This window comes from Protopterus annectens, chromosome 1.part1 (genome assembly GCF_019279795.1).
Source record: "Protopterus annectens isolate FY-2018-M chromosome 1.part1, PAN1.0, whole genome shotgun sequence".
NCBI lineage: Eukaryota > Metazoa > Chordata > Ceratodontiformes > Protopteridae > Protopterus > Protopterus annectens.
Genome location: NC_056726.1, coordinates 117,667,694 through 117,692,610, shown reverse-complemented (window position 1 = coordinate 117,692,610; position 24,917 = coordinate 117,667,694). Strand labels below are relative to the sequence as shown.

Sequence of the window (24,917 nt, the reverse complement as noted above, 5' to 3'; positions counted from 1 at the left end):
TAAGTTACTTAACCATTTCCTATAGCTGTGGGTTTGATTCTGTCAATCTCCATTTGCCTACTGTGTGACTCTGAGTACGTTTCTTAACCATTCCGTGCTACTGTGCTGCACTGAAGACAGACCTCAACACAGGAGACAATCTGGTTAACAAAATAAGTAGGTTGCTTTGCTGTTGCTGCCACTTTCTCTAGATTAACTGCCAACTTACCATAAATTGAATTTGCACAGAAAGTGACCTATGGGCAACTGGCAGCTTCAGCACTACATTTTAGTAGTAACAGTTTAACTTACCTAATAGTAGTTCTAGTTATGAAATTTGCAGTTCTTTGTACTTCCGTTATTCAGCAGCGCATCATCATTAAAACAGTCTTAGAGTAATAACTATTAGGCCAGATAAAGCTTTAAATAAACTACCTTCCACCCCTTTGATAAATGAGGTATATTCTATGACCAACATTAATGAGTTTAGCAGCTCACTGATGACTTGCTTTGTGCTGTCAAAAGATGATTAACCATTGCCTTCTGCTTGACTATAGAAAGTGCAAAGATATGTCTTATATTAAATCCCTGTACAAGAAAAACTTTATTCAGTATAGGCCAGGAAGAATTACATTTGTATTCATCCTTAACACAAAAAAATGGCCTGCACCTAATAAATGGACCCCAAATATGTGAGTTCTCCTATAAGAGAATAACACTAATAATGAAAACTGTAATGCATTCTCTATTTTTTTTGTTAAATAAATACGTTTGTCTAAATAATTATTTTACATTTGCTGATTTGTTAATCGGTTAATTTTACTAGAAATGATTTTGCTTGTCCTCAGGTTCATAATGAACTCTAAACTGAGGTCTAGTACTGCTTTGAGACTGAATGATGGATAAAAGAACTACATTTTCTTTTCATTGTAACTGGGTTTTCATCTACAGGAAAACCTTTTGAAGGCAAGATACAAGACACCCTAAAGTGCAGTTGTAATATATAGTGGTGCTTTTGTAATTCTCTCAGAACAAGGATGCCAGTAAGTTTGAGAATCTCATGAAAAACTAATAATCCAAATGTCATCTGAAATGGAAGAAAACAGATCTTAAAATAGGTTGTGTAAAACTCCCCATATGTCTCATACTGGGAGCTGCATTCCCTGCACCCTCTTACTCAGTGTAATGAACTCAGAGGTCACTAAACCAGAAAGTTAAAGAAGAATTCACCAGTTATTGCTGTTAAACAGATGTAGTTCTGATCAAGTGTGCATCACCATACAGCTGGTCACCATACCCCTTCTCAGTCCAAGTGTTGTCTAATGCCCAGTTATGACTATTGTTCTGTATCCTGTTTATCAGTGCAACAGCACCATGCTGCTCTTTATACTATATCAGTGTAGAATATGTTGTGATAATACCATTACAACACAGACTGATAGCTTTATACTTATGTACCAAGCAATCAGACTACACACTACTGCAAACTTAGCAAATAAACCATATTCTAAAGCTCCATACAGCCTCAAAGAAGGCAACAGTAACACACAGGGAAAAGTTTCCCTTGCTGGCATGTGGGGGGAGGGACTTTGTTCCAAAGATGAAAGATGTATTTGGATATGACTGTATCATGCCAACATGTCTTATTTATCTAGCGGTGATGTTTTAGTTCCTTTAAATGAGTATTTGAGGAACTGTTTGTTCTATGAAGATCAAGGAAGGTCAGATTTTCAATAGCACAAAAGGCTAAATACAAGTCACCATGGTGGAGTCTTTAAGAGAGTATAGAGAGAGAATGACCGGTCTGTCTGAATAAATGTGGTTCTTGAGGCCATTTCTTTAGTTAGAAACCTTTAAGGTCTGTCAAGTTGAGTGAGGGGCATTATATTCAATAATGGGTTAATGAGAAATGAGTACAGGGGAATTAAGTCCTCACTGTATCAAGATGAGATGTTTTTGAAAATTAGATGATCCAGATAGAAGTTTTGCTGAACTACAATGGGTGCATGATGGTCAAAAGCTAAGAAACTATCAACAAGAGTGTCTTGATCTCTTACAATACTGTCTGACTATAGGGTGTATTATGGTATGTTGAGGGAACTTTTGTTTACCAAAATAAAAGATACCACATTTTTTATATTCAGTTTGAAAAACATTGTCCTTGTATCAACTGTAAACATAATCTCACCTGTGTTGGAACTATTGTGAATCAGTGAAAGACTGAATGGTAATACAAAATTTAAATTTAAAGTTAGATACCCATAAACCAAGTGTTGCCTTGAAGGTCTGAGAAATAGATGTGAACTTGGCAAACAATGAGCCATGAGGTACACCACTGGCAACATGTTTGCTTTCAAAACGGACATCTATGACTCTTATCATATGGGTTCCATCAGACAATCAATTGCTTATCTTCCACATAAGATGTATATTTATATTCAAGTTTACAAGTCTGTCAATATTGTCTGCATGGAGAATCGTCAGATGTATTGGCCATGGCAAGATATGCTGTATATAGATTCATAGATTCATAGATTATTACTAGGCTAGCTGCCCTCATGGACCATTTTTAAGCCTAGCCAGTTAGTCCCTATGAGAATCAAACCCTGCACCTTGTGCTTCTAAGGTAAACACCTTAACCATTACACCACCCTCCCCATGTTTCATAATGGCTATTCACTATCTTTTGTGAACTTTTAAAGAAATTAACAAGGTTAAAGAGAAATTAGATGGTACTTACCTTACTCTATTTAACGGTAATCTGGATGGATGGTAAACCACAAATTTACCCCAAACTTGGCACCCTTTTCTCTTATGGATGCGGGATAACATGTAAACCTTCTGCCTGGCTCTGGTTTATTCTTTCTTAAATTACAAGGGATAAATATTTCATAGGAATGCACAGCTATGCTTCTAAAGATCTTCACACATCAGTAGCCTGGCAAGTACCTATGCACCCATGAACCTAATAAGAGATTTAATGTCCAGATTAATGAAGTCTGGAATAATGCATTCCATAACTTTACATCTATGGCAAGTGAGACTAACGGATCTAAAGTTACCACAGTCCAGGGCCGGGTCACCGTTATGTAATGGTACTACATTGGCTGTTTTCCAGGCTTCAAGAATTTAACAAGTAGAGAGGCTTAAACTGAATAAGTTCAGAGAAGCCATATTTGCTACTCCTAATGAGATAACTTGGTATGCTATCAGGATCCATGAATGAGGCATTCTTGGCTTTTGAGAAGGCTGAGGCGATTTGTTCCACAATAGTTATATGGAGTGGTTGGGACTGTGATGAGTAGCTTTAACTTTCAGTAGAGTAACAGTTGCACTAAAATTGTCAGCTAGGATATTGTGCCATAGTGGGCACATTTAATACAGGAATGTGGAAAGAGAATATGTATTTAATGTGGAAAATATGGACATTTGAGTAAGTTCTGAACATCATTTATAGGAAATGTAATGGGGAGGGTCAATTAAGGTTTGACTGTCTAGTTTTAAATAAAAAACAGACTGATGAAAGAAATGAATTGGTGGGCAGACAGAGGCAGTAATAACAGGAAATGCTGAAATGTATGAAAAGACTGGTAATGTTGCAATGCTAACTGAGAATATGCATGACACTGAGGAAACTGTGGGGGATAGTGGGACAGATAAAGAAGGGAAAGATATGTGTAATGTGTGTGGATTTCTGGGGAACAATGTGGGACAGAATACTGTATAAATAAATAACAAAAAAACTAATTCTATTGAAAACTGGTTAAAAAAACGAAGTTGATGACAAGAATAAAGAAGAGTGCCAAAAGGAGAGGCAATAACAGTTTATCTCTGAAGCTAAACAGTATTAGAAATGAGGTGAGAAGATTAATGGCCATTCTGTGATGTCAGTGCATAGAAGTAGATTTAAAATGTTGGAATGTTACAAGTTTGTTAGAACCTACAAAGACAGAAAAGTTAAAGGGATTGAAGATAAATGGTATCGTGATTTGAGAAGGATACTTGTTTGGTGATAGCGATTAGGATAAAAAAGAAAATATAAAGGTACTTCATATAATAGTGGGCATTCCAAGAAAGATGTTGCCTCATGAGATAATGTTAAATAATAGGATATTTAGACTGATAATTATATATGGATACGGAATAGAGAGAGTGAGTACAAATGGTTGAAGAAATGAAAAAAGTTTGCTATGATTAATGTAGATATTTTAGTTGTAAGAAAATTTAACTGTAACTTAAGAAAAAGGATGGGGAAGATAGTGTAGGATGTTAAAGCATGTAGACAGGTGATGACGTCTGTGAGGTTGCAAGTAAGGAAGGAGAGGCAGTATACATATATGAGAATGAATATTACAATAAAAATGATTGTGTGTTATTATCAGAAGGGTTACAATGAAGTGCAAGGGGTTAGGAGGACATCTTGTTATGTAGCTATGGGCAACGATAGAAGGGCCAGGAATAGTGATGAGGTTATAAGAGGGGGTAAGGGTTTATCAAGGCTGACAGGTTATGTTGCTAAGGTATAGCATGTTAAAAGAGTGAAGGATTTACTGTGGTATGAATGTAAAACACTGAGACCTTTCTATAAAACATGGTGAAAATAGTGGGTAATATGTAAGGAGAACATACAAGAGTCTATTTAATGATAGAAATAGATTTATGGATGCAAAAGAGTATAAACGATGTTAGAAAATGGGGAATATACTGTTTGTGTGAAGGCAAGAAATATATATATATATATATATATATATATATATATATATATATATATATATATATATGAGAAAAAAACAGTGACAGAATGCATAGAATTTACAGCCAGAGTATTTTCTTAAAAGAAAAGAGAAAGCAGCACATTTTTTGGGGAAAAAAATCTAATTATAAAGAAGGAAACATGATGGCTTGAAGAATAACAGTGGCAAGATATGGTATAGACAAAGAATAATGAAATTACTTCTGGAACGTGTAAGCAATATAAATGCAAATGGAAAAGATGGGAAAGAAACAAGTTTTAAAGGAAAAGAAGTTAAAAGATGCAGAGGTTAGAATGGGAGGTGAAACAGGAAGAATTGGAACAAGACCTGAAAGACATGACTGATGAGAGTATTTCAGGGCCATATGGGTCGGGATAAGTATTTTATAAAAATATGAGTAAAGTGGAGAAAACTGTATTTCATCAGAGGGATGTGCGTTGTAGCTACAGTTGTCATATGAACTTCTGCCACCCATGTAATATAACATACATACAGATCTAATGAGCTTTTCTGTAATGATCACATTTAGCATTTTAAGTCACACATCATTTGTTCAGTATGCTTGGAGCAGTCTAACTAGTAACATATAAATATTATCTGACATTTAAAATCCCATTCAGTATTTGATGGATAATTATGAATCTCAGGGTATAATTCCACTGATATGTAACTGCAGTACCTTCACTGAAGTACAGGTTCCACATTCCTTACATCTACCAAATTAAATTAACCTTCCCAGCCAGCTACTGGATGTCTCCCACAAACACCCATACACATTAGTAAGGAAATTGCTAAACATCAAACCCTCCCTTTCTCCCGATCCACCTATTCAACCTTATAACACTTTCCTGTGCCCCTTTGTGCACCATCATCACCACTACCAACAGTGTCCCCACATTATGTATCCTCCTATCCAGATAGCCATCCATCTCTCTCTCTCTCTCTCTCTCTATATATATATATATAATTATAAAACTGATGGTGTTAAACCCCACACTGTCATATTCTCAGCTAGGTACAATGACGGTTGACAAATCTGGACGTATCTTTTTATGATAGCAGAACATGAACTAGACATATCAGCAATCAGCATTTCAGTGCAACAAAGACATCATTTCCCATAGTTTTCTTCTTCTGTTATTAGTCACCAAGTTCAAAAACTGGCCATCTCTACCTGATTTTTAATCTTATGTGATATGTCATTCCATTAATCCAGCATGCATCATGAAAACCATCTCAGCAAACTTGTGGTTTTACAGTTATTCCATCTTATACTCAAGCTGATCTAAATTAGATTCAGTTTTCCTCCATATTAAGACCCATACTTCTCTCAAAAGTACACAGTTATTTGTCTTCAGTATATTTTAATAATGCTTCATTTGACACCTCTGTATGCTGCACAATACAACATCAAATTTATCAAACTTTCCTTACAGCTTTACTTTGTGAACCATTAATTCTTTTTATAGATTGTTTTTCCTTTCTTCGTTTTTCCTCACACTTTCTCTCTCTCTCTCTTTCTCCATTCTTGACATTTAGCTATCCTATGTGTGCCTTCAAAATGGCTTGAGAATGCTGTCTTGTTTATCAGGGTAATAAACATATTCAATATAACTTCTTATGTTTAAGGCTTATAAATTGCAGAACACAACCCAATAACCTTTTGTTTCACTTATTTTCCTCTATGCATGCATTCTAAAATCAAGTTTATTATCCATTCATATTGTCAAATCTTTCACTACTCTCAAAGTTGTTAATATATATATATATATATATATATATATATATATATATATATATATATATATATACCACTGTATTAGATCCATGGGTTCATATGTGAATACTAGGCTATACTAGGCTAACTGCCTTAAAGGGACAATTTTTTAAGCTTAGCCAATAACCCAAAGTCAGATTTAAACTCTGTACTTTGCATCAATAAGGTGAAGACCTCAGCCACTATGCCAAACCCATAAATAATCACAATAATTGCCAGCTTCTTGAGGCAGAGAAATAAAGTCCTGACTATGATCCATATGATCCAGGTTCAATTAGCAGCCCAGGTGTAGAAGGACATGGTCACTGAGAGAGGGTACTAATGAGGCAGATGTTGCTCACTGGGAGGAGGAATGAAGACACATACCCACGGTATGAACTCCAGCTAGAATCCCTAGTAGAAGCTGGGGTTCAGTGACATAATTTGCCCTCAGAGAGTAGGGTTATTGACATTATGTCTCTCACAGAAATGCGTGGTAAACCCTCATGGACTCCTGCTACATGACAGTCATTGGGCAGCACCCTACATAGAACTGGACTGGCATGGATAAGCAGAAATCCTCCCAGTGGATGGGGGTACCTCACCTATTGCTCTCACCTCACTCTTAAAGGAAGAATGAGTTTAGAACTCCCAGTCCTAGGGAACGGATGGGTAAATGGGTGAATAGGAGAGGGGCATGATGGGTAGAGAGGATTAGAAAATAACAAATACATCACAATTATTGTTTCTCAAGTGAAACACCTGATGCATTTAAAATTATTTTAAGTCATTTATATGAAACTGACTGCCTATGTTTTCTGTTATTTTTGGCATTTTTTTCTTCTTGTTTTAATCATCTATATTATGATCAAGCTTTATTTTAAAAAATTGCCATTATTCCACCTCCCTACTATATCTGCTATGTAAATATTAAAGAAAAGAAGGTACTTTGTTAAACCTTTGGGTGCTATTACCCAACATGTCATCTCTTAGATTTTATACTTCCATTTATAATACTGTATGCTCCATATTCTAGCCAAGACTCAGTTAATCCACTACACCATATTGTTAAACAGTCCCATATCACACAATATCACACAATATATTTAACATTCATCCTTTCTTAACCAGCTTAGAAGTATTCACTAAACCTAGGTAAAGGACATATGTTGATTTGGATAAGTATGTGCAGCATTACTACACACAGTGTACTCTGGGATTTTTAAGACTCATCAAATGGACATAATTGGGCAGGTTATTAACATTTCACTGCCAATAATTCAGCCTGCATTTTGGGGTGTTACAGAGTATGCACTATGGTACAGCCATTGTATAGTTTGTTTCAAAATGAAAATGTATTCTCGCTATTTGAAATCATCTTTTGGATAGGCGTTGACAATGCTATGCACTTTTTTAATGAGGAGAAGTCATACACAGACTATGATGAAAATTAAGGCTAGAAGTTCTGACAACTGCATAAGCTATGAATCTGCCTCTGATTCTGTAATATAGATTTCTATAACCATGTTTTAAATATAGTAATCTAAAACTTAAAATGCTACCTTTTTTCAGACCAGCATCTTCAGCGTGTTAACTCATTTTTTAATTTAAGTTAATTTTTCTACCTTGAGAGGATATTTTACCTGTGTCTTGCACAATCATTTTCAAATCAAGCCATAAATGAATGTCAGCAGTTTTATTCATGATCCAGGATTGTAAAAAAAAAAAAAAAGAGAGACTGCAGATGAAGAAAGTCACCTAAGATATAAATGTTCAGTTAACCTGCTGTGAACATTCCAGTAAAGCTGGCAATCTTAGATGTAATATTGTGAACCAAACTTTGTAAGCTACCTCTTTCTACAGACCAGCTCATAAATGGAGACCCTTTATTTTCAAAACCAGGCAAAAAGGTGAAATGAGAAGAACGAAAGTGATTTCAGTTTTGATGTCAAAAATAACCTCAGTGCAAGATGAAGAAATATTAATACATTTTCTCATGAGGTAGGGCCATGACAGCAGGCACTGTAATGAAGCTTGGGGTTCTGTTTCCTAATGTGTCAAAAATGTTAGCAAATACTAAAGTTAGGTGTGTGTTTTGATAAATGAAGATTCGTCACTTTGCCAGTTTTCATGCTTTGTATCAGAAACATATTTCACAAATACTACATCAGAACAATTTGTAATTCAGCAACACCTATGCAACATCATCCTCTGAACCTAATGTACTTACAAAAACGTGTACAGATATAATTGACAAACAATACAAATATTTTGCTATATTTTGACATTTAAAATATTAATACTGTATGCAACAGTTGCAATGTACTGATTATATATATATTTGTTAGACATGTTCCTTTATTGTAATTTACATACAAACACAGCAACATTACCTGCTGCCTTTCTGAGTTTAGTGTATTTGTTGAATCCTGAAGAGCCATTACATATCTGTCCAAACCGGTAAGGAAATGGATGACAGTTTCTTGATTACAGCTGCCCCAGTCTCGTTGAACTCTTAAAAGTGGAAAGTATATATCAGATATAATGTGCCTGAGGATCTCAACTGGATCCTGCTTTATTTCTCCACAGAAAATCTCATGCTCGATTCGAAGAGGATCAATATCTTTGTCAGTCTAAAGTGAAAACATTTAACATATGTTTAAGAAAATTAATCCCTTTTTATAGAACCTGCAAAACAATATTCAAACAGAAAAGTATTAAAAATGACCCCTGATAGTACAGAATATTCTATGCAGGATTACTAAGAGACAAATTACCTTAATGTTATAGTTTTGCACTCAAACATAGTCTATTAATTTCTTCACCTTTTCATCTTGCGATCATTGGGCCTACATTCCTCTTTAGTATGGCTCATATGGTGGAATAACTTCCTCTGTTGGGACATTTGTAGACTTGCTCAGTGGATGCCAAATGACTATTTACTTAAAAACTGTATCGCTGGATTTAGTGCAGCCTAGATTGCAGTGTGATAGCAGTGTTGAAGACTCTCAGTGCTGGGTGTGAAGGTAGTATGCCCTCTGTCTGCTTTATCTGTGTTATGTTCTGAATTATAAAATACAGTCTATAGGTTAGTTCCATGCACTTAATACTGCATTGTTATTTCATTCTTATAGTCTCTTGCATTTCTTGTCTACCTGAATTTCCTATCCTACCATTTCTTAAATATCTCAAGATAATAAACAAAGAAGGATGGCAGGTTCTTTCAGGAACAAATATGGATGAAAACAATCTAATAACAGGAAATAAGACAGGTTCAGAACTGCTAATATTCATTGTATCTGTGTTGGAACATCACACATTCTTCTTTCTTACGACCAAGTCAGTAATGTGAAGGTGCTCCAGTTTGTTTAATTTAATTATTTGTGAATCATGTAGGTAAAATGACCCCATTTTAGAACCTCTTCAACAATGAACTAGGCTTACAAACAATTAACAATGAAATGGATGATTAATGTATAGATAGATAGATGGATAGATAGGATAGATAGATAGATAGATAGATAGATGTATGTTAAATTTCTTCAAGAGTGTAGCTGCTTTTATGTATGAAGGCTTACCTGTCCATACAGCTTACCTCAATCTTCCCAAAGCAGTCAACACTTTACTTCATTATGCAATTATACACAGACTTCAGGATTTAAGTATTAATAAAGACATGACAATGTGGAGATACAAGTAGTAGCATGTCATCCACAGTAGGTAAGCATATGAGAAAATACAAGCAGGTAATTTTATAACTGAAAGTACAGCTGCAGATGTGAGTCTACAAAATCAGGATATGATCATATGAAAACTCATTGTAAAATTGCTTCACCAGAGTATGATCTTTTTTTGAGTGAAACATAAACAGAAGAAAACTGTAGATTTACACTCTTTTCCAGCTTTAAAAGAAAAAGTCATCCATCAACTCATTGTTTCAAATGCAGAGTTTATAAACAACATAATGTGACAGCAGACTTGAATACCTCTCAATCTGCAAACATTGAAAATAGGTACAAAGGCCTTTGAAAATAAGTACTTCCAGCCAAATATCTGGGCATCTAATTAGCATAAAACTTTGATAACAAGTAGCACATAACTATTCCTGCTTTCAATAGGAATGTGAGATACTATAGCAATAACCCACGCCTGGGTGTGGGGAATGCTGGCTTTACCCATGGTTGGTGTGGTTTGGTCACAAAGGTGAAGCCCGAGTGGCCAAACAAAGACAACCGTGGGTAAATCCAGCATTACCCATACCCAGAAGTGGGTTATTGCTATAATACAAGACATTATTTAAGAAAAAAAATAATTACTTTTTTTAAATAATAGCATTGTATAATGCCTCCTTGCTGCCCTTCTGCAGCTGTCTGGTATTCTGCAGGAGTTCTGATGTACTGCGCATGCATATGCTTATGCAGTATATCAGAGCTGTGGGCAAAAGCAATGGAGAAAGCAAGATCTCCGTTGCTTTTTACAAACTGTCTCGCTATGTTAAAGGAGTTTAACAAAGCGAGACAGCTTTAAAAAAAGCAACAGAGAATCTCTGTTTCTTTTTTTTAAGCTGTCTTGCTATGTTAAACCCATTTAACATAGTGAGACAGTTTTGAAAAAAGAAATGGAGAAAGCAAGATCTCCGTTGCTTTTTACAAAGTGTCTCGCTATGTTAAAGGAGTTTAACATAGCGAGACAGCTTTAAAAAAAGCAACAGAGAATCTCCTTTGCTTTTTTTAAAGCTGTCTCACTATGTTAAACCCATTTAACATAGCGAGACACCTTTAAAAAAAGCAACGGAGAAAGGAAGATTTCTGTTACTTTTTTTAAAGCTGTCTCGCTATATTAAACTCGTTTAACATAGTGAAGCAGTGTGTAAAAAGCAACAGAGATCTTGAGTTCTCTGTTGCTTTAAAATAAGAGCTATACTAATGGAAAAAGTCCGGGCAACCAGACCTTTTTACATTAGTATAACTCTGATTTACAATGTGCATGCTGACCAATCAGCATGCACGTTTTAGAATATTAATGGGGGGTCATTGTATAATGCACAGTAACACATTTAAAAAACAGGGAGTGACAAAAATGATGGAAAAATATAAGCATATTATTAAAGCAACGGTGTAAAAACTGTAGACTTTAACTAACTGTATTGCAAAATTCTACCACACAGGGTCATTTATTTGTGCTTCTGAAAAAGGAAGATGTAGGATGTGTGCATTATGGGAGCCACTAATATGTTGGTCATGTAGTATGTTTTTCTGTGTACTACAAAACTTCAAAAATCATGAGCAATGAGAGGAGATTTAGAAAAATGTGTGAAGGGGTAAATCAGGCCAGAAAATAGGGACATTCTTTCAAAAGAGGGACAGGTGAGGGGTCTGTTTGATTTCTCAATGCAGAAAGAAAACTGTTAATGATATAAAGCTGGGATTATATTTAAACACACATTAAACCAAAAAGTGCCATTAGGCATTTAGAACAGTACCTATAAAAGTCTGAGAAAGTTAGCAAAACTTTGCAGTGGTAACTTCTCACGGTCAGTTATGATGCTAAAATAAATTGTCGAACCATTAAAATGTAAGTTATTCTTCACAACAAGGAATTATGACACATTGACATCTCTAGTGTTTTAACAAAATTAAGGAATATTGTTATTCAATGGAAAACTCCACCATGGAACGCAGAAATTAGTTTTTTATACTACATTTTCTGAGTTATTTTCATATATCAGAACAACTACATGTGCTGTTTATAAAACTTTAATATCTTTTTCTACAAACTGGCTGGCATGGGACATGCCATATTACTATGATTCTGTTTTACTGTTTTTCTGTTTTCTTCCTCAAATTCATTTCAAGTTTATTTTATATCAGACACACTAGACATAAGAAAGCAATGTTATCTTTCCATTCTATTAACATACAATGGCAATAGTATGAATCATTAATATTTTACACATCTTCTAGAGCAGGAGTGCTTGCATTTCTTTTTTCTGAATAATCATCACATACATTTCCCTTAGAACTTGTTTCAAGCTCTTCACAGCAGTCATACAATTTCAGACAAGCCTTTTATAAGGATTGCATATCTGTAGTACAATGAGGACTAACAGGCCATATTACACATTCTTCCTGATGTGTCAAAGCTATCAGTGCAATTTAGAACCTGTTAGCTATCACGTTAAAGGACTGGTTCAACTAATCACCAGTGCCTGTAGTAGAAATGGGATTATGTCATTATTATCATGTTTTGGAAGCTTAAAATTTATATGGCTAAGACCATACGTTTGAGCTTCCAAAAACCTGAATGCAAAAAAAAAAAATCTACATTATTGCAGGGGGGCAACCCCTATGTGGGGACTGCACCCCCACCCCCTGCAAATTATATATACCAACTCTGAGATTGCACTACAGTGTGGAAAAGGGTAAACTCCCTTTAAAATATGTCTATGTAAATTGCGCGACAGTGGGGATCAGGGAATTTACTCTTTACCCCATTGTAGTGCAATCCTGGAGTTGGTATATATAATTTGCAGAGGATGATGTGGTGTATAGCCCCTCACATGGGGGTGCAGTGGGGCTTCTACCCCTGCAAAAATGTAGATTTTTTTTTTTTTGCATTTGAGATTTTCAGAACTTGACCATATGGCCTCGAGCATATGAATTTAAGTTTCCAAAACTCGATAATATGATATAAATCCCTAGGAAGATGTGTTTTCCTTTTTCTTAATCTTGAATGCTGAAAAAAAGCAATAATGTACTTGTTGTTTTTGCTTTAAAGAGTTTTACAAGCACAGTACAAAAAAGGTACAACCATCTGTTCTTGAACTTGTCTTGTTATGACTACGTTAAACAAGGTACATATGGCTTACATATTATATTTTCCCAATTCATTTGTATTGTACCCCTTGATTTGTTATACTGCAGCAAACTAACACTTCATCAAATCCATAATCATTACCCATGACAAATTAGTAGTTCTCTGTGTTGTGTATTAAGACTAAACACAACTTTCTCTAAAACTGTTGCAGTGATAGAAAAAATACCTGTTAGAAGTGGATCTCTATTCAAATAAAGAAACAAGGCGAACAATTAGGGACGCCATTATTTTAAATGAATGAAGGGGAACAATCCTGCTGAAACTTGATTTTGTATGACAAACCATGCCATCAACCAGTGAAAAATAATTATTTTCATTTTATTACCAATATAAAGACTGTGACATGCAATGCTGGATGACTATACTACGTTGAATGATATTAAGACAATTTAAATGTTGTATCACAGTTTTCTGTGACATCCGGATAAAAGTCAGAAAAATATATATTTTTTGTAAAATATCACCACCACTACCCCCACACATGGGTGGTGCTAGAGGGAGGGACACAGAGATTTACCACCCACCCCCCAGTGAAAGGGTTTGTCCCCCTGAGTGACCCAATCTCTGGGAATACTAAAAAAAAATTTGACTGGGAATACTAAAACATATGCTCAGTGTTTTTAGCTGAATGTGCACACATGTGCACACACTTTTTAAATTTCCTTTTGAATGACTTCTGATCAGGAGACTAAGTGAGAGGTAGGTGTCTATTAATACATTTAAGCAGTCTGTTTGGAGAATGAAGCAAGTGTCTTTAAGAAAGTGGTGGTAACTACAGTTTAGTCAGAGAAAGTGTGTGCGTGCATGCGTCCGTGTGTGCATGTGTTTGTGTTATGTCCCAGTTAGATAGGGTATTCTGGTTAATTGACTTGCCCAGAATGAAACAGATGGAGGTAGAAAGAATCAAATCCTGTACCCTTGATTTAGTTTATCAAAAGCTTGGAGCTTTAATCCTCCATACCAAACTTCCCTTAACTTCTTATTTTGGTAGCTCAGTCATTAGAGTTTCATAGTTCTTATTGTTTGGAACATGCATGTCCATGCAACACCTGTTGTAGTTGTACTAACCTTTTAAGTGACTTACAGCTGCCTGATACTTGAGGTTCTAAGCTAATAAACTGCTTCCAGTAGTCAAAGGTACAGGGTTTCATTCCTCTTAACTCCATTTGCCCATGGTGTGACTGTGATTAAGTCACTCAAACAGAATTCCTGGGTCACCCCTGAAAAAGGACACTTTCACCAGTAGCTTTACTTGCTTAAAATAGTATTTGAAATGTGTCCCTTTTAAGTTGCTACTGTCTATTTTTGGCTTTGTCCAGAATTCTTGAGCAAAGAAACTGAGAATTATTTTGGTATATTCCTTGTATGTAACGTTTGTGGTTTTCTGACAAATTGTTGTGAATTACAGTCACTAAACAATGTCTGCTATGTGAGTCTCAGACTTTGTAACCTTCAGAAAATTCTTGCTAATGTAATTTCTAAGTATGTAAGAAAGATTTTAAACCTATCTCTGATTATTGTGTCTTTGCCTCTTGCGCTAAGAGGCTGAGAGGGTATGGATTATATGCAGTGGGATACACTGTATGGTTCTCACAGTAGTGAGCTGAAATATATTTCTCAGTTATTAGGATCATAGAATCATAGAATGTTACTAGGCTATTGGCCTTGAGGCCCTTATAAGCCTAGTCAAGAGTTTAGCCCATGTTTAGACAAATCAGCACCCAATGCCCCTGTCCAGCAGGGACATAGGTAGCATCCCAGGGATATATTTTCTGTTTCCCATCTAGTTATCCAGGTTGCGCTTATAGGGCTGTATTTGCTCATTCATTTTATCAGGGCAGGCAACTGAATGTACACAGTCATACCAGGAGCTGTAATTGTTTAATTGATGGTTGCATGTGTGTGTGTGTGTGTGTGTGTGTGTGTGTGTGTGTGTGTGTGTGTGTGTGTGTGTGTGTGCGTGGGTGTGGGTGTGTGTGTGTATGTGTGTGTGACTGTGTGTCCTGCATCCCAGAGCAGATAAGGTTTAAAGGAAGGAACTGATTGGTAGTAAACAGTGCCTTATCATATGAGCCATGTTACTTGAGCACAATCCTTGGTTTCCTTGTTTGTTTTTTTTTTTTGACTGTTGTCAGTGTGTTTGTCTGTAAATAAACTACACATAATGAAATCTATGGGTTTAATGTTAAAATATTAACTATGCATTTTAGTTTAATTTGGTTTTTGCAGGCATAAGGGTATGAAATGCACTGTGCTGGTCTACAACAGTTAGTACAGTGTGGATGAACTTTTAATGAGCTGTTTCCTGTAGTGCAGCTTTTGATTCTCTGATCCACTATTTGTTTAGTGTGAGTCTGACCAAGTCATTTCACCAGACGGTACTCATGGGTTGCCCCTAAAAAGAGACACTTGCATGTAGTAGACTGGCCCAAGCTGTTAGAAAATGTTTATACATTTATATTTTGAATTCCTGCAAACTTCCTGTCAGACAGAATTAGTTCTTCACTATATGCTCTTTGACTTTGAATATCTGGATGTCTGTTGTAGTTCAATATATTGACATACACATTTTCAATAAATGTGAGTTTCAAAGGAAAAAAGTTTACTGTTGCTCATGATTTATGTTTTCAAACTGAAAGTGTTTTGTTTTGTTCCTCAAATTTCTGTCAGGGTTTTTACTGTAAAAATAAAATAATAAAAGTTAAATTAAATCCAAATTTCTGTGGTCATTTTAAAAGTAAAGAACCAAAACGCACATAGTGTGTGACTGTGCAGCTGAACCAAGAAACAAGTAAGCAAATAAAAAGGCTCAGGTAGTGCCAGATGACTTCACCTTCAAGGATATCACTATCCAAAGAGAAACATACATATAAATCATGGTCAATGAATCAAATGTAAAAAAAATATTAAATATTTAATCATGAACCCAAAAGATATCCAGAAAAAAATACAGTAGTGCAATAGAACATAACGGTTAAGCACTTTCATCCCTAAAGTATGGAACTTCTTTAGAACCACTAATGAAATGCATCCAAGTGTTTAAATATCAGATCAAAAGCACATGTGACTCCAATTAATTAAACACTCCATAAATGCAAAAACATTTTAAAGAGTCAATGTATCCAAGCACAGAAAAATACAAACATTAAAAACCAAACTTTAATAACAATAATTTAGGGTAATTTAAAATATGAATATCTATAAATCTATTTTTATTAGTGATTATAATAATCATGTGAACTAAAAAACTGAAAGTTAAAAATCTGAAGTAAAAACAAGTAAGTAAAAATATAAAGTATAAGTTGTACAGGAGTAATGGAAATGTGTTCATTCAAACCTGGCTGAGCAGAAGCCTTAAGTTTTAATTGACAGATTAATTCTTTAAATTCTAACTTGGCTTCCCAAGAACCACTCTGGGTATTATTCAGCACTAGTTCTAAAATGTCAAAAAGGAATTTAGAAAAAGTGGGACAATTCAAAGTATGTTTAAATATTAAATTAAAAATGTTACCTTTGGAAATGGCATAAATGTGTTCATAAATTCTTTTCCAAAAATATCTTTCAGTTTTGCCCACATAAAAACTTGGACATTCACTACATAATGCAATGCAGACCACTTCTTTGGAAGCACAGTTACCTTCACCTAGGTATATTTTATAAGGGGGGAAACCCATTGTGGTGTGTTCTTTTTCAAGCACATAGCCACACTGATTACAAGCACCACACTTCCTAGTGCCCCTGTGTGTCTTAATAGTATTTGTAGTAAGCTTATCTTTAAAAAGAATTTTAAGGCTCCTACCAGTCTTGTAAAGAATAAAAATGAGGGCATTCCCCCAAGGTTTTGTAAACATTCTCATCTGCCTTAAAGATGTTCCAGTTTTGTGTAATGATACTTTTCACCTCTTTAGAAAAAGGGCCAAATGTGATCACCAAGGAGCTGGAATAAAGTTTTTTATTAATAAATAGGTTACGAGTGTCACTAATCACACTCAGTCCCTAAAATGTGTTCCAACTGGTCAAAACTACAGTATGTAGGTTGGTTAATAGATTAGCAGGATATCCTCTCTCTAAAAACATAGATGTTATATTGTCCACCTTAACTTTGAAATTGTCAATGTCAGAATACATTCTTGATGCCCTCACCAAATGACCTTTGGAAATATTTTTCTTAGCATGAAATGGATGACAGCTGTTATACTCGAGATAACAGTTGGAGAAGGTGGGTTTCCTATAAATCTTATGCCCGTTCAATTCATCCTTGAAAATAGGGATATCTAAATAGTCAATGGAATCCTTTGAATGTTTGTATGTGAATTTAAGAAAAGGGATGGTATTGGTATTGTTGATATGTGAAATGAAGTCTTCAGCTTCATTTCCTAAATCTTCCCATAATTAAAAATGACATCCAGGTGCCATAAATAAAGGTGCCAGTGATTTTGGTAAATGGAGCCTAGCACATACTTCTTCTTCCAGTCATACATACATTAGTTCACATAAATGATGCAGAACTGGCTGCCATAACAACACCTTTGAACTGACAAAAAGTTCCACCTCAGAAAAGCATGTGAAATTTAATAATAGCAGACATTATGCAGTTCCATCAGAAGGAAACAATACCTTTAGTATACAACAACAGCAAGTGTGTCATAACATGTTTACTCAAAGTGGAATGAACAAAGTGACTACAGTGTTTTAAAAGAAATAGAGGATGTCCAGTATTGAACATAAGCTAGTGTAGGAGAGAATAAAAAAGTGCTGGGATGACATAGATTTTGGAATGGACATTTGTAGCATAATGTAGAAGAAAAGCACTAATGTGTTTTCTAAAGAAAAATATATAAACACGACTATTGAGAGAAAAGAAATGTAATGCAAAAACAGAATGTTGGATGGGGAAGGGGACAATTGACTTTAATAATATTTTGGTATGATGAAAAAGGCTGAGATAATGCTACCATCAGCTGTTCATCCAGAAGAATTAATAAAAAATAAAAGAAACAAATCAGTAGACCCTCAAGGAAGGTAGTGTATTGAATAATTCTCCAAGATGTAGCAGAAAGATTTCTGCAAATACAATAAATGCTAATTTTGAGGTTTAATATAAGGGGGCTTACAACAACAGAAAGCAAAAGAAGGATTCGACTTTGTGTTGTATGAACCTAAAAGTGCATTGCATTAAGGTTTTACATGGAGTTAAAGAAAAGAATTAAGTGTATACATGATAAGGTAGAATAATTACAAGCAAACTGAAATTTTAGATTGGAAGAGTAAAAGGTCATATGAGTTGTGAATGAATGGGGTACAAAATGATAGAGATCATGCTGACAGTAGCTTTTAAGCAGAACTGTGTAAACCTGGGTCTGCTAGAAGCTATGGAAACAGTGGTAGATGTCTTCAGCTTGTGGGAGGAAATAAAGCGTAACTTGACTAGGTGGAGCCAGATACAAATTTTAATGACAATGTGGGAGGGATCGATGCATGAAGTGAAAGTTATGTTGTAATTGACTACAGATGCCAATGGTTTAATGGTTTATATACCCAATTAACATTTAGCACTACAGTTGTTATATTCCTCCTATAAGCTACAGTATGAACCCATGGCAATATTTTAAATTCTAAGTAGAGGACTGAAGGGGAGAGGAAAAGAGTTCATAAAAGGAGATGTATATGATAGGGATTTATTGTATTAAAAAATCTAATGAGTGATATATGAGAATTGCTTAAGCATACAACCAAAGAAATTGATTAACCAAGCATGCATGCAAACATCTTCACTGTACACAGTAAGTTTAACACTATTCAGGCTAACTCTGCAAGACAAACTAAAGATGCCACACTGCACTCCAAGTTATGGCAGACATGTAGGGGACTAGGCCACACTTATTGCAATAATTCAGAATAGAGTTGAAGGAATCAGGAGGGGGAACAGAAGATGCTGTAAACAGAGCATTATTTATAATGAGTATGTTGCAAGGATTGAATTAGAATCTGCAAATGAGTATATTGCAATGAAATGACTCAGAATCTGCAAATGTGATATATATTATACCACTTTTATGAAAGGTGCTGAGGTCTGTTATATGAAATGCTACATATAAATGAACTGCTGGAAGGAAAGTTATAATATGCAGACAGCTTCAGCACAAGTATGTCCAATTTGCAGTAGACAACAGCTCCACAGTCAGCATAAAGCATATTATAGCAACAGTGTCTTTCAAGTTATGGAATTAATTTAGTTAATCATTTATATACAATAATATAAGACCTGGTAAGGGTGTAAAGAGACTGAAAGCAAAAAAGAAGCAATGCAAGATAATATTCCAGGAGCATAATGCCTCAGAAATCATAAAGATGGGAGTCTAACCCCAGTGCTGACTAGCATATCTCAGACCCATAAGCTGACCAGCCTCATATCCAAGGCTATGGAAAGGATCATTATGAAATTAATAAACTGGGATATAGGTAAACTAGGTACTTTCAACCCAACCCAGCTCAGATTTTTCAAGATCAGGCTATGCCTACTTAACTTGTTTGACTTCTTTGAAAAAAACACTCAGGCAATGGACTAGGGCAAATCAGTGTACATTGCCTATCTGGACCTTACAAAGGTGTTTCACACTGTTCCCACACTCAGGCATCACAGATAAACTCCCCCAGCTAAATGTTGATCCATATGTAGCTCATTGAATAGCACATTGGCTCACAAGTAGAACAGAAGAATTAAGGATGGGTTGCACTACTTCTTTCAAAAGACCTGTTTTTAGTTAATTGCCCCAGGAACCAGTCCTTGAACCACTTCTCTTTGGCATTTAGTTCTCAGAAGTCAAAGCTAATGTCAAGGGATCATGACTGACCGAGTTTGCAAGCTTGGCACCACCATGAATTCCCTAAAGCAGACCATAATCCTACAAGAGGGCCTATTCAAAACAAATACTTTGTGCAAAAAGCATGGACTGAAATTAAATACTAAGAAATGTAAAACTCTTTTTTTTTGGCAACCATGACTCCCTTTGTAATGACCACTGATTCCATAGTTAGAGATCTAGGAATCTTTGTTGACCGTGAACTGTCCTTTGATCACCATATATCCACTATTGTGAGGAAGTCCTTTTTTTTCATCATTCTGGGAATGTGAGTGAGGAAGAAGGGTGTAGGACAAAAGAGCAAAGGAATGGAAACTAACATTCCTGGTGAGGTACAGAATACAATGAAAGGATGCCCCTTTGGTAAGATGGGAAGGATGGGATAAAAGGAAAGAAAGAAGATGAAACAAAATAGTAGCATTAGTAAAATACCTACACATCACTGAAATGGAAGATAGGGAGGGAGAGAGAATATACTAGACTGTTAGGAGTAAAAGATATTTAAAACAGAGTTAGAAGGAAGAAAGATAGAAAGATCTGTTTTAATAAGAGATGGAAACATTAGATTAACCTTAAAGACAGCCAAAGAAATGTTGGCCCACCTGGAAAAACAAGAAACAGAAAAGTGTGAAAATATAAAAAACAAAACCCAGAGATTTTTGAAAGCTATAAAAGAGAAACAAGGACAAGAAAAATTAAAAAAAATTAGAACTGATATGGTGCAATATTTATGCAAAGGAAAAAGTAAAACCAATTAATACAAAAAAATAGCAGATCCAAAGATACTTGAAGACAAATACAGGCAAAGGCACCTAGATATGGAAAATCTTACGTACAAAAATTAAGAACACAAAGCGGGAATGCAGAATAGAGGATTAGTAAGACAGAAGTAAAACAAGTAGAAGCTGAAGTTATGGAACACCTGCGAATTTAAGGATTTAGTGTAGAAAATCCAACTGATGCAATGTCACTGAATGATGAAACAATGAGTCCCCAAATTAAGAAGAAACAGTTGGAAGTGGAAGCATCTGATAACTTCCCACATGATGATTCTCTGGAGCCTTCAGTAGGAAACCAGTACAAATTTTCCAGTGGAGTTACAGAAAATGAAGGAGTAGGAAGAGTGGCAACTCTGAGACAGACAATGCTGTAAAGTGATAGGCCAATGAGTTCCTGTATGAAGGAGCAAATGATGCAAGGATGCGAGTGAAAAAAACATGTCACAGGAAGATGTTCTGGAACTTTCTGTAGAATGCCCACAGGAAATAGAGAACAAAGAAATGTTCTCTCAGTTTAGAAGAAACTGATCTAAGGGAAGAGTTGCTTGATTTAATTGAGCTGGATAGACATATTAAGATCAATGAAAGAAATACATTACAGAAAGTAATAAGACCAAAAATGTTAGAAGTATGATAAAAATCAAGACTATTTACAGAAATTCATGTGATATAATACAAGTAAATATAACATATTACTGTGCAGTTAAATTAATAACAGATAAGGTCTTAAGACAAAACGTAAAACTATAAAGGAAAAGAAGGGAAGAAGTAAACTGCCATCCTGGAAGAACTGAACAGAGGAAACTATAAACCAATTAAGACAAGAAGTGTCACTGTTAGAAGAATATAGAAGAGGGAACAGATCATCAAAATACTTAGAAAGATAGACATGGTGAAAGCAATGCACAGTATCAGAACAAAAGAGGAGCTATCATACAGTTTTGCACATAATCTAAAGAAATCAGCACAGGCAGAAAATATAGACGATATGGAGAAAAATAGAAAATAATTAGCAAATACAACTTTAAAAAAACAAAAAAATAAAATAAAATACCACCAAGACCACAGATCCAAGAAGTAAGTGAATTTAATGAAACACTTAACTCCTCGGCTTACACAGCCTTCCAAGAGTAAAAACACTACAAAATACTGTTTGCTTATATGCAGCATATTGCACAAAACAATTAATTAAGCATACAATTCAAGTCACATACTTCCAATTACATTCTTTGTTGAGTCCCTGAGTCTCCAAAGTACCATATTTTAAAATCAGCAGGGTTTCTTTTTTTAAGAGTTTGTTTTTTGAAGACACACATTCACCTATGCCAACTTGCAATTTTTCCAAGACACAACCCCTAAGAGAATCAGGGTTAGAGTTGTGTGCTGTCAAGAAATGCTTCCCAAGGGGACTCTAATTTTTTTATTTTTTATGTCCCTAATATGTTCCTGCAACTGGACCCTAAATCTCCTGTAAGTTTCCTCTATGTAAAAATTCTTACATCCACATCTCAACACATACACTAACCCCTCTGTATTACAACTGTATTCATGTCTAGCTGTAAACTTGATGCCATTAATATAGGAAAAAAGAGCTTACTGCATATTGACAGATGGAACAACCATCACATGGAACAGTGTCTTTATTTATGCTTAAGCTCTGACTGACATTAACATCTGGTAAACAAAATTGGTTATGTACCAGAATGTCAGACACATTCCTAGCTCTTTTATATGCAATACTCACAAGATCAGGTAGTATAGAGTTCAATATTTTATCACTTAGGAGCATAGGCCACAAGCTACGTGCTTTTTTAACTATTTCCTCAGTTATAACATTATAAGTTGTCACTAAGAAAACTTTATTTTGCTCTATTGTTCACAGCTGCATTGGTAGACTGATTTCCACCAATACAAACATTATATTTTCCACTAGCACAGACATAGTGAGAATCTCCCTGAGGGTTAACAAAATACATAATGTCCATAATTTTTTGTTTAGCTTCCCTGACCAGCTAAACATCATAACCTCTTCTAATAAACATTTTTTCTGCTTCAGCTATCTCTAAATCAAAGCTTATATCAAGGCTACATAGCCTATGAATTCATAAGAATTCATTATAGGGCAGTACCTTGATCAAATATTTGGGGTGACAACTATTCCCATATAAGAATACATTTCTATGTTCAAATTTTCTATGGAGATTAGTAGTAAATCCATCTAGGCTTATATCCAAAAAATTCACTTATGGGCCAAGCTGCATACCATCAAAGCTTAAGCCAATAGTATTAGCTTGTAAGTCATTAACAAACCCAAGGGCCTCTGTCTGGCTTTCTTGACATAAAAAATAAGATCATCAATAAATCTAAAATATAAAATAACTTTCGATCTAAAAAAAGCATGTCTGTAAATAAAATCATCTTCAAGTTTAGCCATGACTAAATTGGCATACACGGGGGTGAAAGCCACCCCCATGGCAATGCCCTGCAACTGCTGGAAAATGTCTCCAATGAACATAAAAAAATTGTTTTTTAAACAAAACATAACTAAATCTATCAGAAAATGCAACATAGGAGAGTTCCCCCAAAAAAGGAACAAGGCCTGTGTCCCTACTTCATGCTTAATATTAGTATATAGACTTTTGACATCCAAACAGAGCCAAAACATGTCCATATTCCAAACTTTACCCTTTATTTTGTTCAAAAAGTCCTGGCTGTCCCTGATATAGAAGGCTGTACTCATAACATATTTCTTAAGATGTTCATGTAACAACACACTTATATTCTTCAAAAAATACCTCTGTGCAGACACTATAGGTCGGCCACTAAGGTCAGTTAAAACTTTGTGTGTTTTAGGTAGGCAGTAAAAAACTGCCTTAGAGCAGTTTTCCACTCCAAACCTCTTTTCCACATCCTTAGAGGTGAAATACCCCAGCCTTAGGCCTCTGTCTAACAAAAGTTGGTACTGCTTAATAGCTTCAAAGTAATCAGAAACATCACATTTTCTATAAATTTCCACATTATTCAAATGTTTGTAACACATTTCTAAGTATTGTGTGAAGTGCCTGATTACTATTTGGTTGCCCTTGTCAGATGATTTAACCACCCATCTTCTATCATTACCAAATTCCAATAGGGCTGCCATTGCTGCTTAGTTAAGTTAAACATGTTAGACTTATTCTCTGTGCAGGACCAGTACATTTTTCAACCTCAAAATTAAGAGTAGCAAAAAATCCTTGCAAGGTATTATTTAGAAAAGGGGTAATAAAAGAGCTTTTAACAGAGATAGCGTCAGTATTCAGTTGGCAACAGGCATTAAAATCATCATCAAACAAATCTTCGTGAGATGACAAGCATAAATAAAATGAATCCTCATCACTACTTTCATAACAGTCATTAAACACAACCCCTCCCTCTTGTTTAAAGTAGTACAATAAATGCAGTTTTCTACTAAAAGAAAAGATTTCACTTTTAAGTACATGTAATCTCAGTAAGGCAGTTGGTATAAATTTAAGACCAAGACATAATACAGACATAACCACATCAGAAATGTCATGTTTGGACAGATTTAATACATGTAAATTATCACAAACTACATTAGTACCAACGTTTTTTTCTTGTTGTACTGTCCCATCTTGTTATAGTTCTTTTGCTGGCCCCATTCACTGCGGCCCCGTTTCCGTTATTAAAGTCTGTTCTAGCAGAACTGGAATTCCAAAAACAGTTCTGTATGTCTTTCAGATTTTGTGCTTTAGGCAAAGCTGGAAATTGTTCCCCACTACACTGGAAAATATGAAGGTCTCTCCAAACACCATTATATTGGGCGACTTCAACTACCCAAACATAGACTGGGAGCATTACTCAAGCTCCAACACCCTAGCCCAAAGGTTCTTAGAATTTATAAACTCAAATG

The 24,917-nt window shown here is 35.2% G+C and overlaps 1 protein-coding gene across 1 annotated transcript in view; it reads right to left on the bottom strand.

Annotated features, from left to right (window-relative positions):
• LOC122814238 (dynein axonemal heavy chain 5-like) overlaps positions 1-24,917 on the bottom strand; it is a 3,525,594-nt gene that overhangs the window by 3,454,937 nt on the left and 45,740 nt on the right. The window contains exons 5-6 of the mRNA XM_044086840.1: positions 20,800-20,830; positions 8,883-9,122 (exon numbers count right to left, since the gene is read on the bottom strand). Of these exons, the coding sequence (XP_043942775.1) occupies positions 8,883-9,122; positions 20,800-20,830 (271 nt within the window). The remainder of the gene's footprint in view (positions 1-8,882; positions 9,123-20,799; positions 20,831-24,917) is intronic.